The sequence below is a fragment of the Pteropus alecto genome, unplaced genomic scaffold (genome assembly GCF_000325575.1).
Source record: "Pteropus alecto unplaced genomic scaffold, ASM32557v1 scaffold75, whole genome shotgun sequence".
NCBI classification, from domain to species: domain Eukaryota; kingdom Metazoa; phylum Chordata; class Mammalia; order Chiroptera; family Pteropodidae; genus Pteropus; species Pteropus alecto.
This window is the reverse complement of record NW_006440638.1, coordinates 24,919,801-24,936,347: the sequence shown is the minus strand read 5'-3', so window position 1 is coordinate 24,936,347 and position 16,547 is coordinate 24,919,801. Positions and strand designations below refer to the sequence as shown.

Genomic DNA, 16,547 nt, shown 5'->3' with positions numbered 1-16,547 from the left:
TGACACAGATATCAGCTGTGTGTGCACAAGTTCTAAATTTCATAAAACTCTATTTCTGTTCAGAAATTAGAACAAAACTGGCAAAACTCTTGTGCATACCTGATCCTGAGCTAAGCATGGCCCCTCCATAGATATCCAAAGCCAGCTTAGAATAGGCAAAGCCAAAAATGGTGATGGTCAGGCCGGCCAGCAGAGCCAGCTTGAGCAGGGACTCCAAAACTGCAGCGGCAACAGCTATGTCCTCCTGGTGCCAGGGAGAGGGAAGAAAGTTGGATGAATCATGAGCTAAAGAAAACTTCACATCTGACCTTCCTCCTTTGCTGTTTTACAGATCACTCTTTCAACTGGTGAGGGGCATCACTGCTTTTCTGTAGCCTGTGTTTGTTTCTGTCAATTAGCAAATGAAGGAAAAAAGACAATGTGTGCCTCCTTCATAGTGCAAGGGAGGTTTAGTTTTTATTTCACTTAAGATAAATTATTTCAAATGTTGTTTGGAAATACCTTCCCTGCTGATATTTATTCTTAAGTAGATAGCAAATTTTTACATTGCTAGCTAGTTTTGCCAGTGTGCTCCTCCTGACAAAAATCTCTAAATCCTGAGGTTCCTATCAATGTAGTTTAGGAAAATATTCCTAAATGAAACGAAAAAACAAATTAGCTCGTTTTGAGATAGTGTACAAAAATATATTTTGCAAAATGTCTTCTAAGACACGTAAGAGGCCAGCTTACCTTGCTTTTAATTCTCAATTAAGACAGACATTTTCAATGGTTTTAGAAAAAGGGAAGTTTCTACAACCAAATACACCTAGATTAAAATCTCTTCTGTATTTACCAACCGGAGTATGTAAATTCTCATGGTCAGAATCCAGCTCTGGACATTTCACCATCCTTAAGAAGCATAAACAACTGGTGTGGTGAGAAAACTGAGTGGTCGGGTCCTTTCCTCCCCAGGCTCGAGGTAGCCTTGCCATAGTCTCTGCATCCCTTGGCTCACCTTTGGTTTTTACACCTAAGACTAAACCTTGGGAGGGGGTCTGCCCTTGTACTAGAGACAGTCATCAAGAGTTCTCAGAGAGCTAGGTCAAGAATAAGGTCACATAGAAAGGGAGAAAGTCATGAAAGAAGTGAGCTCAGGGTCCTGTCATTATTCAAAATATGATAGAAGAATGAAATCTAGAAGAAAATCAGATCAGACAGAAGAGAAACAGACTGTTCCACATTTCTATTTACCTTACAATTAGAGAGAGCATTCACTTGAGATGGTGACAAAGAACCAAGACTACCTGCTTCTGAAGTGTGGCATCTTTTTCTCTCTCCAGCACCTTAGCAAAGAATATATAAAAGCTCTCCTCTATTGGCTGGAAAATTAATCTGGCCACAAGGGAGCCAAGATTATTCACTATATCATATACACCTACAAAACAAAAAGGAAAAAACAGCAATCCTACTAGCTTTCCTATTTGATTTTTCACAGTACTTTAAATTTTTTTCAAATTTAATTTTTAAAGGAAACTTTTTGCAATAGCTCTAGATTTACATATAGTTGTAAGAAATAATAGAGATCAACTTAACCCTTTATTCAGTTTCCCTGAATAGTTACATCTTGCAAAACTATAGTACAATGTCACAACTAGGATACTAGCACTGATACAGTCAGGATATAGAACATCTCCAACATCAGCACTGTTTTATGAAAGTCATTAATGCCAAGTTGATTTTTTTCCTATTTTTATTCCCACTATATTGGGGTTATATTAAAAAATAAATATTGAGACCTATCTAGCCACACAAATATGCAACGAATCTTAGTGATTGTGATGGTAAGCTCCCTTTTCTCTTAGCACCTCACTGTCCCCCAAAATGAGCACGAGAGCTCTGCAGGAAGAAGAGTAAGGGCAGGGGATCTCAACAGAGAACCTGCCACCCAAGTCACATGAGAGGAGAGAGTCAATACTCTGTATATATTTATAAAGGTCTACAATTTTCAAATTTCAGGACTTGTTTTTTTACAATCTTCATTTTTTATAATCTTCAGGTTCATTTTTCATTAACCATAACAAACTGCAAAGAAAAATATCAGCGAGTATCTACTAATAGTATTCACCTTTAATTAAAATACTACAAAATTTCACCTTACCCTGATCGCCAAAATTTAATACATTCAAAAATGTCATCACATATCGCTCGCCTACAAATAGAAAAGCAAAATAATTAGCATTTCAAATATATATTATTTTCTTGTTTCCTTTTCTCTTATCATCTATCAACTTTTCCAGTTTGCAAATACTCTCAAAGAAGAAAAATTAGATAATCAATGAAAGACATGTCCCTTGCCCTAATGTTGATTTTAAATAATCTCAAAGTAGTAACAATTTGGAAAGCGCTGGAGGATATATTGACAGCAAATTTCCAAACCAGTTAAAGACAAAACAAAATAGAATCAATAAAACCAGTCTAATAAGTTTTTTTTAAGTATAGGAAGATTACTAAAATATTAATAATGGAAATGATTGTGTCAAGTGTTAAGGGAGGTCAGATAATCTATGTGTGAAATCTGTGAAATGAAAGGTTCATAGTTATGTGCACAGACTCATCAAAAATTTCCTCTCTGGGTGGAGAAAGCTCCATGGAGGCTGGCAAAGCTCTGGAGCCTAAGTTCATAATTCAAATCTAAGACAGTCTAATGCCTTTGAGGTGAAGACATCAGCCCAAGAGCCCAAATCCACTCCCAACTTCCATTATTTTATTATCCGTGAATGGAATGCAGTGACCACTAAGGAGATAGAGCACTGAACTGTGCCTACAGCACATTCTTACCTCCTAACAACTTGCTCAAAAAGGAAAGCAATATTAGGAGACTAGAAGCAGTGATGTCTCAAGTCTCTCTGGTCCTTACCTCCCTATAATCTCCCAGCCACTGCATCTGCAACAGGAACCTCTGTGGGGCCTCCCACGCACTGGCCCACATGGTTGCTCCCATCTGCATCTCTGCACTTCTTCGATCCCTCCTCACTGCTAACAGTTCCAGCTTTTGCAAATACAGCTCTTAAGTCTACCTCTGCTTTCACAATTTTAAATGGCTCGCTAATGAATTTGCAAAAAGTCCAGGCTCCTTAATTCTGTACTTGAAAACTTTTATGAACTGACCCTAAGCTATGTTTTTGGCCACCTTTCACCAACCTCATCTTCACCTCCCACCATCACATGGTCATCGTTGAGTACACTCAGGCTCTTGTCATTCTCGCCTGCTCTGAGTCAGGCTCGGCTCTTGTCATTCTCGCCACCTAGAATGGCTTTTCCACAGGGAACTCCCTGTGTTCTGGCACAATAGGCCTCTCCTTCCTATACTCTATAAGCTCCCTGAGGGCAGAAACCATGTCTCAGTCCTATCTCTAAGTCCCTGGTTTTCTGGCAGGCTGCCAGGAAATGAGAGGGCACTCAAGAGATGTATGATGAATGAGCTCACGTTTCAAAGTACAGCCCTCACAGCCCCTGTGTCAAATTTAACCACAGAAATGTCTGCATATTTGATGAGAGAATGAGCTCCTCGAGGCCGTGGCCTGTTACTCATTCATCTGTGTATTCTCAGCACCTGACACACAGTGTTCAGGAAATGTGGGGGCAGAAGGTAACAGCATATAACAGCATATTTTGCCACTACAATGAATGATTTCAACTTTTTTAGAGCTGTAGTTTTTAGATAAAAATAATCTAGGGGTCCTTATCAAGCCGGTTCTTTATTTCACAGCCATGGGGATGGAGGCCCTGAGAAATTCCCAATGGCCTTCTGCCATTCAGGCCGGAGAGGCCCAACTGTGGAGCGAGCAAGCAATCGGCACCACTTTCAGGCCTAGATCAGGAGGCTTGAGTGCATGGCTAACTTAAAGCTGCTGCTGCAAACACATGTTCTGCCACTTCAATTGAGACAACCAATTTAGGACCATTGCTGAGTAGATCCTTTCCTCAACTCATTTAAACTGCTCTTAAAACTCTGGGAGGAAAAAGTACACATAAGCAACTGCTGTTTCCAAAATTCTTAACAATAAAGTGAACTACCACAATTCACAATTTCACTGCAGTTACCTTTCTTTTCTTTTTTTAACTTGAAATACTTTTTTTTTTTGTATTTCTAATTTCTTAAAAATTAAATTTATTGGGGTAATATTGGTTAATAACATGTTTCAGGCAAACAGTTCTATAATACATCACCTGTATACTGCATTGTGGGGTCACCACCCAAAGTCTAGTCTTCTTCCATTACCATATATTTGACCCCCTTTACCCTATTCATCTTCCCTCCACTAGTAATCTTTATTAGCAAATACTTGCTGAATTCCTACCATGTACAGTGAACAGCGTACTCCCTTACTCTCAAAAAACATATTTAAGGCACCTCTACTCAGCTCTCGGAAGGCTTCTGATCCTTACTTCTCCCAGAAGTTCTGCAAACAGTTTCACTTTTGTGAATGTTACAGGCTCACACTAGAATGTTACAGGCAATGTTATAGGCTCATGCTAGAAGCATGCACTCTCAAAGTTCAGAGAGCCTCCAGACACCTCTTGGTCTTATCCCTTAACTCAGGGGTCCCCAATTCTAGACTGCAGACCAGTACTGGTCCATGGCCTGTTGGGAACCAGGCCACACAGAAGAAGGTGAGCGACAGGCAAATGAGCTAAACTTCATCTGTATTTGCAGCTGCTTCCCAGCACTAGCATCATCACCTCAGCTCCACCTCAGATCATCAGGCATAGATTCTCATAGGAGCACCAGTCCCTGGTGCCAAAAAGGTTGGGGACCTCTCTATTCACAGATGGGGAAAGTAAGGCTTACAGGGAGTTAACTTCCATTTAGAAATATAATTAGGAAAAAGTAAAGATAGAAGGAGAAAAAGGAAAATAACAAGATAATAATAATGATGGTTGTAGAGTTCTAGAACTATAGGGAAGTTTTTTATTTTCCAAAATTTTTGTATTAAGGTTATATTATTTTTATAATTAAAAGATAATTTTTGAAAAGACTTAAAAATATGTTTAGTAATTGATATACAGATGGATAGACATATTAAGTTTATATATGAAGAGAAACTACTATCTTCAGCAGCTTATAACTGCCTCAAATCTCATTCTTTGAACTAAAGCTGGGTATAAATAAACCAATACTAGATATACTTTCAGCTCCTTGCTGGCCCTCTGCATCAAGAACTCTGTCACTGTTAAACTGGAAAGCCTTAGAAAGTTAGAAGGTTGACCAAACTATCACACAGGTGAATCTCACCATTTAAGAAAATAAAATGATTAAAACTTGGTTCTTTAAAAAGTTCAAAAAAGTAGTGTATAAGAAGTTAGGATAGGATAATGAGATTGCAGATAGTTTTCTCTATTTTCCAATTTTTCTGTAATTGATATAATACTTTTGTAATATTTTTATTTAAATGATATAACATGGGGCTTGCAGTTAGACTTGGATTCAAATTAAGTTGTTCCTCATCACTGTAGGATACTGCAGAAGTTATGTTACTTTGCTGGCCCTCAGTTTCTTCAGCCATAATAAATAAAGACAATATCTTTTTTACAACGCTGTGGAGAGATTTAAATTAGACAATTAAGGTATCAAACTAAATAAACATTAGTTTCCTTTTCCTTATATAAAAAGCTCCCATTTCTGAGGTTCCTCTGCCCAGGTACTACAGACACTGGACGGTCTGGATCGAGATGATCAGTATTTCTGTGGAATCCCCTTGCTTATACTCTGGTTTCCAACTGCTCAGAGTGACCTTTTACTTACCTTCTGTCAAAATCTGTTTCAAGAAAGACTGTTTGAAAAAACTCCAGGTCAATTTAGCCTCTTCCCAATTTACAAAAGCCTAAAAGAGAAAACAAAACAAAACAAAATCCCAGGCACTGCAAGTATTAAGAGTAGAATTATGCTACGTGAGAAGCGAACTCATTTTGGTCCCTAAATCCTAACTTGAATAGTCCTCACTACTTTTTCATTTAATACTAAGCACATAGAGGTATCCAACAAATAATGGCAAAGAATTTATAATCCTAAACACGAAGACAAAATCTCTAGGTGAGACAGCCTCCTCATAAGAGGCCTGCCCAAGATTCATTCACTGAGACCCCTAGAGAATTGTGCTGTTCCCTTGCTGCTTCTACCCAGATAATAAGCTGACCACATCTAACACATACAGCTCAGTCAGTTCTTTCCTTAAAATATGTCTGAAGCATGCCAACGTGTAGAACAAATTTTGCTCCATATACTCTACATTTTAATGCTATATTTAGCCTTCAAGGATCCCTTTACACCAAGTATATGAGCTTTGCTTGTATGTTTCAAAAGAAAGTCCAGCTTCCCAGGTCAGTTAAACCACTCAGAATTCGTATAACAGAGTAAAGAAAAAATAAATAAAACTAAACTTTCCATTCGGCTCTTCCAAAACTCCCAAGGAGGGCACCAAACTGCCCGTTTCATAAGGACAAGTTGGGTAAGAAGGAAGCAAAGCCTTAGGAAGGGCAGAGGTCAACCTGTAAGAAACAGGCAGCCTCAAAGCCAAAGAGCTGACCATAAAAAGGAGGATTGAGGCAGGTAGCTGGACATGACTTCCTTTTTTTCCATCTCTTACCAGTTCCCTCTGGGGGCCCCTCCTATATCACGAAGGCATCCTGGATCCCAAAATATAGTGTCTAGGTATTAGGTTCCTAATCCTGGGGTACCTACATTTTGAAAGTTCCTATTAACTCAAAGTGATGACTTGAAAGGTGGGATTTCAGGGGGCTCTTTGGGAGATACGGGGTGAATCACAAAGGCCATGTCTACTCCACCTCTCCAAAAGGTCAACTTTAGCTGGAAGTTGGCCCAAGGGCAGGCCTGGAACCTGTCCCAGTCATATGGGCCCTTGTTCTTGGCCCAAAGCCTATCTGGGTAGAGCAATGCTATCCAGTAGAAATATAATGCAGGCCACATATATAATTTAAAATTTTCTAGGAGCCACAGTGAACAGTAAAAAGAAACAGACAAAATTAATTTTAACATATTTAACCCAAAATATCATTTCAACATGTAAAAAATGTTAGAGGTATTTCATATTATTTTTTTCATAGTAAGTTTCTGAAATCCAGTGTGTATCTTGCACGTATAGCTCATCTTAATTCCAAATGCTTTATAGCCATATGTGGCTGGTGACTACCATTTAGGACAGAGCAAGTTTAGAGTACCCCTTGAAAACAAGGGTCATTTCCAATCTTCAAATCTCCTCATCCCTTGGTTTCAGAGCCTTTCTTGCAGATACTTGGAGGCAAGTCCTGAATCCTCTCAAACTACGCTTCCTTTAGGGCATCACTGGACCTGGGGCAGATGCTAGAGGTAGCTCTAGTCCAGGAGTAAATCTTCCTCAGCGAGAAGGAAGTGGGGCATCCCCTTCCCCAGAACAAAGAGCACCAGACTACCTAATACCACTAGGGGGCACTGTGGACTGTCATGTTTGGGACGCTGAGCCTGTCCACAGCTTCAAGGGGGTAACAAGCACCTTCTCTCTCTTATATCCTGACCCCTATGTCAGGTGATCCTCTGTGGGGTCTGCACAGCACTACCTGTGCTCTTTAAAGGAAATGAACAGTTATAGTTGGCCCACGATGCTCTTCTGAAGCCTACTTGCTGGAAGGTTGTGAATGAGTTTGGGAACATGACTGTGCTCCTTAAAAAAAAGTTCTTTAAAAGCCCGATCCTGTCTGATCTCGGAAGCTAAGCAGGGTCGGGCCTGGTCAGTACTTGGATGGGAGACCACCTAGGAAGGCCAGGTGCTGTAGAGAGTGAAATCATGACAGTCTCTGATCTTATACTTCATACTTCAGCATTCCTTTCTCCTAATGCCTTCAATTTAAATGGACCCATGGGTCGGAAGAAATGGCCACACTGCTTACTATGTCCAAAGTTCTCGACATAGAGAAAGGAAGTCCAATCAGAGATTGGGTTTCTTTTCAGAGGCATCTGCTAAGTGGTAGAAAAGAAGAAATGCATACTTTGGGCTTTTGTCATTCTGTTCAGAATGGATTTGTTACTTGGGACAGTCAAAACAGGCTCATTTCACAAGAGCTAGATTAGTACTGCTGAGCTGGTCGACAGGCCATGAATCTCTCTGGGATCTTCTGACCAACAAGCCATTCTACAGCCTTGCTGCACTGATGGAGAAACTGAAGCATGGATGGCAAAAGGTGATGGGCAGTACTTCTAGGAAAGGTCTGGGATCATAACTCTGGGGCTCTTTGTGCTTTAATCTGAGTCACTCTTCCACTTCCCAAACTCTTCTAACTCAGGATGGTCTGACCAACTGCATCCTTGACGAGAGTCACTGGGAAGTCTGGGGTCATGGTCCTGTCCCCTGCTCTCCATCACCTCCAAACTTCACATAGCATTCCTTTCTCTCCTTCTTGCTCCAGGGCTATGGAGTCTGCCCTGGCTTTACCCATGCTTCCATGTCCACCCACCTTCCTACTGATCTCATCACGTCTTATCTGGACGATTGTCACCGCTTCCCTGTGAGCTTTTTCACTTCCAACCTTTTCTCTAGCTCATCCTTCTTATGGTGGGGTTTGGGTTTTGGAGCCAAGCTTGGAGACTGGGGCTCAAACTGCAGTTCCCGACTTCTTAGTGCATGGGTAAGATACTTAACTTTGCTAAGCTTCAGTTTTCTCATATGCAAAATGGATAGGAAGTCCTATCTGCTGGAGCTGGTATGAGGATTGAATGAAAGAAAACGAGACACTCAGTAAACCTGTAAGAGATGGTAAACTTCTCAACACAGGAAATTAGATCATGGAACTGTTCAAAACCTTAGGTCCATGGCACTGAGGCCACCACTACCTAGTCCTAGACCAGGAGGCCATAACCTGCTTCCACCATTTGCTTCCTCTCCCCTCAGCCAATGTACATACCTTAGTCATCTCAGAAATCCCAGCTCCAACACAGTGATGGCCATATAATAGGCCCTGAGGAAATGTTCTTTCTTGCAGCCACAAATGAGCAAGTTTCTACCATACATTCACATCTGCCCACCCATGTGTCAAGGCCTAGCTGAAAAGCAGCTTCCTCCATGAAGCCTTCCTTGATGCTTCGAGATGGAACTCATCAATCTTTTCTCTGTGCTCCTATTTTGTTAACACTACACTACACTACACTACACTACACACACACACATTCTTTCAGTTTAGTTAAATGAGTACACATCTTATTTCCTCACCACAACGCAAGTTCTGAGGGAACTCAGGGTACTTGGTACAGTGCTTAACACAGAATACTACTTAATACACGCTTGCTGTGTTAAATTCCTCAGCTTTACTTAAATATTGGCAGATCTCATATTAAATCACTCAGAAGTATCAAAATTATAAAAGATATAAAAGGCAGTCATATTTGAGGGATTATTAATTTATTTTAAGGCTAAGTATCTTTAAAGAAGATGGAATTCTATAAAAATCGGGAATAAATCTGCCAATGTCGTCAAATTGATTTCAAGCGTAACTGTTTGACCAGTTTCACACAAGGGAACACCCAGTGCAGAAAGCTGCTCCAGAGAGTCGAGTTAGGCATGTTGCCAATGGTAAAGTCATCCACTGCATTCAAGATTCGTCTCATTCCTTTTCTCTTTAAAAAAAAATAATAAACTTGAATAATAAATTGTTCTACCTGGAACTTCCCAAACGTTAAGTAAATAAATAACTACCTGGGGCAGTATGCCAATTTCTTTTGAAAGACTACATAGCATAGATTTAAACATATAGACTAAGGTTAGTCCACAGACAGAGAGAAGTGGGTTCAAAAACAGCTGGGTGATTTTTGGTTGGTTACTTAATGCCTCTGAACCTCAGTTTCTCATCTGTAAAATGGAAACATCATATTTATTTCACAAGGTACTGTGAGGATTAAACACAAAAGTCCATGTAAAGTGCTTAGCATAGTGCCAGGCAGAGAGTAAGCATGCAGTCAATGGCAATTATTATAAATGGCTCTTTGCCAAAGTTCACTTTCTTGGAACTCCTTAAGTCTTCAGAGGGGCCTCACACTTCATGTAGACCAACAACCCCACCTTAAACATGAGCACCCTGAGGTCTGGAGAGAGTCCTGCAGGCTTCACATCTGCATTTACTGCCTCCTAAATGAACCGGAAGCCCCTAAGGCACAGAAATTACCTTCTTACACATCTATATCCCAGACAGCATCCGGCATAGAGCTGTGCTCTGTCATCAGGAATGGTGCTACCGTGTATGACAGGTACACACACCCTTCTCATAGTCAAGGCTTCTGTCCCAGTAGTATGAGTAGGGGTTCTTTCAGGATAGATTGCCAGATTAATTGCTGAGCTCTCATGCCAATGCCATTAGTGTTTGCCTTGCTAGGTTATTTCAGTGGAGCTATTCTTGATCTCGGGCAGCAGCAAGATGGTGGTGATGGTATCACTGTGAACAGCTGTCACTATGGACACCCAGTTGGGTCAGGCCACAGTGTTAAGCATCTTTTATGCAACATCTCATCTGGCTCTCACAATCATGTGGGAGAAACTCTTATTATCCCCATCTGACAGATAAGGAAATGAAGCTCAGAGTTCTGAGCCTATCATAGAGTAAATATCACTTGATAGATTTTTTTCATTACCCTCTCTCCTTACCTGTATTAACAGCCCAAATGCTCCTTTCAAAAATATTGCTGGAGTGCAGGGGCTGGCCCAGTATATAAAACTGGCCAAGCCTGGCACAAGTGGGCCCTAGGGAGCACTCAGGGGAGAGGACTTTACTGCCTGCTCAGACCTGCTGCGTGGGCAGGTGGCAGAAGCTCCAGGCAAGAGAAGTGATCCTGAGTCCTAATCCTCTAAACCTGCAGATGAAGGATCGTGCTATCTCAAACTTATCTTGTTGATTTAAGTTAAGGGTAAGATCTAGTTTATCAGAATGGAGGACTCTTATCTAACAAATCAAAACATATCAGGCTTTGTTACACAATATCTGTATTTTCTTGAAAAGTTGTAAAGCAGGATTCCATAAATTCTGAGACTAAGGTCACAAATATTTCATTACTTTTTAAAGTAATCAAAAACTAGAATAAGGAGAAGTCTAGTCAAAACTTTACCTCAACTGAGAGCACCATATCCAGCAAGCAAACAAGTATGGGAAAGGAGAAAGTGGTCAGCCTAGAGTAGAGCCACTAGTGCATAAACCAACCGAGCAGAGGCAATGCAGCATAACATCACTTGTGCAACTCTAAGGCCACAGACAGCAGCACTGACTCCACAAGAGTCAGGAAATAAAAGTCAAATGAACTGAGAGTTGAAGAGTTGAGTAGAAAAAGATTATGCCTTATTCCCACCCGAGAGCATCTAGAATCCTCAGTGGTCTACATGGGAAAGTGGATCATCTGAGAGACAGACCTGACATCAAATGAAGGAACTATGCAGAGGTCATCCCTGCTTAGGCAGCACTCTGGAATGTCTGTGCCAGAGGTCAATCCTGAGAAAAATCAGGAGACACAGAAGAACAGAGAGTGGGCACAGTGGTTACAGCTTGTGCTCTACTGGGATTCAATCTACTCTACACTCCTGCCCTCACCTTGCACAGACATTTAGTCACTATACTTCAGTTCCTCAACCCTAAAATATAAACAATAGTGTCAGCCTCACAGAGCATTAAATGAGGGTATGGAGAGTACTTGCCATGGGACCTAGCTCAGTGGTTATTAACTGGGGGCAATTTTGTCCTCCAATAAACATCTGACAGTGTCTGGAGACATTTTGGTTGTTATAACTGAGGGGTGGTAGCTACTGGGGTCTAGTGGGTAAAAGTTGAGAATGCTGCTAAACATCCAACAATGCACAGGCCATCCCTCACAACAAAGAACTATCCAGCCCAAAATGTCAGTAGTGTCAAGATTTAGAAACCCTGGCGGAACACATAGCAAGCACTCAATAAATATGAGCTATCAAATTATCTTTACTACTAAAATAGTAAACAATCAAGTTGTAGTTTCTTTCCCTCAAGAATAACCAACATCTGTGATTAAAGAGATGATCTGTAATCATAATGAGATGATTTTGACATTATTATTATAGGAGACAAAATGCATTACTTACTCCACTTCTTGGAATATTGGGTAATAGATCTGTCATTCTGGAGACAGGAAGAGTTTGCTGCTTGGTTGATTCTGGGGAACTCAGTAACTTTTTGAAATAAATAACATAGCAGAGCACCAGAACTGCAGTATAGAAAAGCTGAAAGAAAAAAATGGGTTTAAATTATACGGTTTTAATATAGGAATAATTAAGATATGTCTGTAAATTTGACCTCAAAAGCCAATCAAGAAATAGAACTTAATTAACTAATTAACTGCACCTGCCTCAGCCTCTGGAAAATAGCACTATTTACTAAGACCCAACTCCACTGCAGCATCTCTGGGAAGTGTTCCAAACACTTTACCTGACTGGGAGAACAGAAGTTCTTCTGGGCAAACAGAACATAACTTCCATGACAGATACCCAGTAGCACAATCACCACAGTGATGTCAGATATGTTCTCAAAAGATTCCTATTTGGTCAAAGGAATGGCTCTCCCGCCTAGATAGCACACTGTGAGGATCCGTGTGTCCTGGCCGTGCCAATATCCAGGGACCTGCCATCATCTAGGACTGGGAATTTTCCATAAACCCTGTAAACCTGTGACATTATGATTACAAAGCAGAAGTGAGCTGCTGGCTCTCTCCTCTCTGCCCAGGACATGGGCAGGGCAAGAGCTACTACAGGATGGGGGAGGAAAGGTGGAGTGATAAGAAGGCCTACCCTCCCTCCTACCATCCTGAACAAAAGAACGGCTTTTGGCCAAGAGCAGCAGCCTGGGGTTTTATTTGCAGGTTGGGGAGAAGTATTCAAAGAGACCCTTTTCTCAAGCTCCCCTCTACCCTTTTATACCCTTAGAATAGCAGTGCACGCTAGCTCAAGAAGAAATAGGACCTCCAGGCACCACTTTTAATCTGGAAACACTGAGGCTGCTCCTGTAGGAAAGGCACAGAGCAAGGATGAAGAGGAATCGTGATTTAGCTGGTTTAGGCTCCTGTGCTCTCCATCCCTGTTCCATCCATACCTGAGGACAAAGCCTGACATCTACCATCTCTTTTTTTTTTTCAGTTTTATTGAGAAATAATTAACATACATCATTGAACAAGTTTAAGGCATACAGTATAATGATTTGATTTACACATATCGTAAAATAGTTACCACAATAGGTTCAGCTAGCATCCATATTCTCATACAGACATCGACAAAAAGAAAAAAAACAATTTCTTTTCTCCTGGTGATGAGAACTCATAGAATTCACTATCTTAACAATTTTCCTATATATCATACAGCAGTGTTAGCTATAGTCATCACATTGTCCATTACATCCCCAATACTTATTTACCTGGTAACTGAAAGTTTGTACCTTTTGACTATTTTCCTCCCATCCCCTCCTTCTTCTTTCATGCCTCAAGCCCTTTAAGACACAAGCAGCACTGCTGTGAGCCACACCATCTGCTGCCAACATCCTGTGATAAGTACCTTTTTTCCGGCTCCCTCCCCCACCTCTCTTCACCTTCCTGCTCATCAGAGCCTGAGAAAACAGTAACAACCTATGGGTAGTCTTCTTCTGGTACCCTAACTATATGATCCCTCCCCTTTTTTTACTGAGAAAAAAATCATGTAACAAAACAATGACTGTTTTAACCGTTTTTAAAGCATACAATTTAGCGGCTTTTAGTACATTCACAATGTTGTACAATCACTATCATTATCTCATTCCAGAACATTTCCATCACTCCAGAAGGAAATTTTGTACCCATTAAGCTGTCAGTCTCCATTCCCCCACCCCTCGGCAGCTACTAATCTGTTGTCTCTCTGGGCTTGCCTATTTTGGACATTACATATTAATGGAATCATACAATAGGTGGCCTTTTGTGCCTGGCTTCTTTCAGTTAGTAAGTTTTCAAGCTTCATCATGTTGTAGCATGTATCGCTATATCATTTGTATGGCTAAATAACATTCTATTGCATGGATACACCACATTTTGTTTATCCTTTCATCAGGTGGACATTTCGGTTGTTTCTACTTTTCGGCTATTGTGAACAGTGTTGCTATGAGCATCCATGTACAAGCTGAACACCTGTTTCAATTCTTTTGGGTATACTGAAGAGTGGAATTGCTGGTCATCTGGCAGTTCTATATTTATCTTTTTGAGGAACTGCCAAACTGTTTTCCACAGCAGCTGCACTATTTTACATTCCCACCAGCAATGTATGAGAGTTGTAATTTCTTCATATCTTTGCCAACGCTTGTATTTGTTTGTTTGTTTGTTTTATAATAGCCATCCTTACACTATCTCACTGTGGTTTTGGTTTATATTTGCCTAATGATTAATGATGTTGAGCATCTTCTCATGTGTGTTTATTGGCCATTTATTTGTATATCTTCTTTGGGAAAATGTCTATTCGAGTCCTCTACCCATTTTTAGGGTGGTTTGTGCTTTTGTTGTTGAGTTGTATTAATTCTTTATATATTCTGAAGTGACCCTTGAATGACATCTGATGCCATGGAATGAGGGGCTCTTTGAGGAGGAACCTAAGGTGAGTTGGACAAAGGGGAAACCCAGGGCCTTAGGTATGCTCTGCTGCTATCACCTGCAGGGCTCACCTACTGATATGAGGTGCTACTGACTCTTAGACTTCTAACACAGACACTGACAGAGAATGTACCAGAGAAGAGCTTTCAGAAGTCTTACGATAAGGAAGCAAATAAACTCAGAGCTGGCCTAGATGACCTATGATCTATGTAGGACATATCTTTGGTGGGAGTTATAATAATCAGCAAGTCATAGTATAAGTGCCTTTCCCAGGAAGAATCAACCAATAACTGGGTGTCTCCATGGCCCTCCTGTCCTATTAGGGAGAATGCATCAAAAAGCATAACGAATACTGATAACTGTAGTTTCAGATCTAATCAAAAGTGGCAAAAATAATCACAAATTACTTCTCTAAAGTATGCAAAATTTGCAATTGCTTCTAGGAGGCAATTCTTGTTCCTATTCTATTAATTTAAAATTTTGCTCTTCTGTGTTTCAGAAAAATATTTGTTGCTTTTGCCTAAGACATGGGAAAGACTCTAACATAAATCATTACTAAAAATTTTAACTTATATTCCTATACATTAAAAAAAATTACAAACTGCTTTATACAATAGGATAGTCTGGTAACTATCTGATCTTAAGTTGCATTTCTTAAATTAGCACTTATACTTTATTATATTTTTATTAGAACGAGAAATATGAACCAGAACCAGAAAATGATAAGATGAAAATGATAACATGGAAATGAAGCCAAACTGCTAAAACTGAAAATACACCTGCTCAGACTTGATTTATACTCTCTGAATGACGTGAGAGTTCAATTTAAGTTTAAGATAGGCTTGGCAGAACTTCCCCCTATTAGGAAAACAACTGATTAAAATCCAAGGAAAATAACACACATGCAATTTGATTCCCACTCCACCTCCTTATCGTTTTTTTTTTTGTCCTCTATAAGATAGCCAGGTGATCAAAGATCAGTTTGATATAGGCTTGCCCACAGAATGTCTAAAGGAGTTTTTACGTTTGACAATGAGGCCTAATGTATGGCCTGCTCCAGGCCCCGAGGGACACCAGTGGTGTCAGTGCATGGAGCAGGATGAACATGGTGGCCGGAAGAGAAACAGTGTGAAGATCATCTTTTTAGAGCACCTAGCCTTCCTCACGTGCATGAATACTGCAAATGTAAACAATGTAGTAACTGAAACAAGAAAAAACAACCAGATGGAAAAACAGATTATACAAAAGTTAAAAGCCGTAGCTATTACCTGAGCCAAAGAGAAAATGTACAGTCCCCAGTGAGGCAACCACAGCACAAGAAAAGCTGTCAGGACACTCTTGAGGATTACCGACAGGCTCTCAGCAATCACCTGCAAAGGTGTGGTAAAGGGTGCACTTTACAAACATTATTACAAACTATGCAAAAACTATTTAAAAAGATATAAATGAATGACAAATAGAAAATCTGGGACATTGGTTACCCTAGCAGTGGGGGTGTGGCAGGTCATAGGACATAGTATCAGTAATGTTCTACTTGGGTTAGGTAGTAGGTTCTTGGTTCTCCAGGATATCATCATGCTTTAAGATTTATATGTATGTTATATATTCTTTTGTACATATCAAATTATATATTTTAAAAGATGAAGGGAAAAATTAATATTTAGTATACAACTAAAACAGAATCACTAGAAAAATCTGAAAAACCTTTATAGTCCTCTTAAATTCTTATTTAAACAAATAACTTCCCTATTAGCAAACCTGCATTTTTATTAATAGCATAGCAGAAGTAAACTTTAGCCCAGCCCATCTGCCAAATTTCAAGTGAATAAACTAAACTGATTATTTACCTATTTCCAAATACCTTTTTAGATGCAAGTCTGAAAAAATTATTCTCTCCTATAGAGCCATTTTT

General features: G+C 40.0%; 1 protein-coding gene across 2 annotated transcripts in view; it reads right to left on the bottom strand.

The window, feature by feature from the left end:
* Positions 1-16,547, bottom strand: part of RFT1 (RFT1 homolog) — a 33,553-nt gene that overhangs the window by 10,283 nt on the left and 6,723 nt on the right. For both annotated transcript variants that reach the window (XM_025050760.1, XM_006917539.3), the window contains exons 5-10: positions 15,904-16,005; positions 12,120-12,257; positions 5,786-5,864; positions 2,138-2,188; positions 1,284-1,414; positions 100-244 (exon numbers count right to left, since the gene is read on the bottom strand). In XM_025050760.1, coding sequence (XP_024906528.1) covers positions 100-244; positions 1,284-1,414; positions 2,138-2,188; positions 5,786-5,864; positions 12,120-12,257; positions 15,904-16,005 — 646 coding nt within the window. The remainder of the gene's footprint in view (positions 1-99; positions 245-1,283; positions 1,415-2,137; positions 2,189-5,785; positions 5,865-12,119; positions 12,258-15,903; positions 16,006-16,547) is intronic.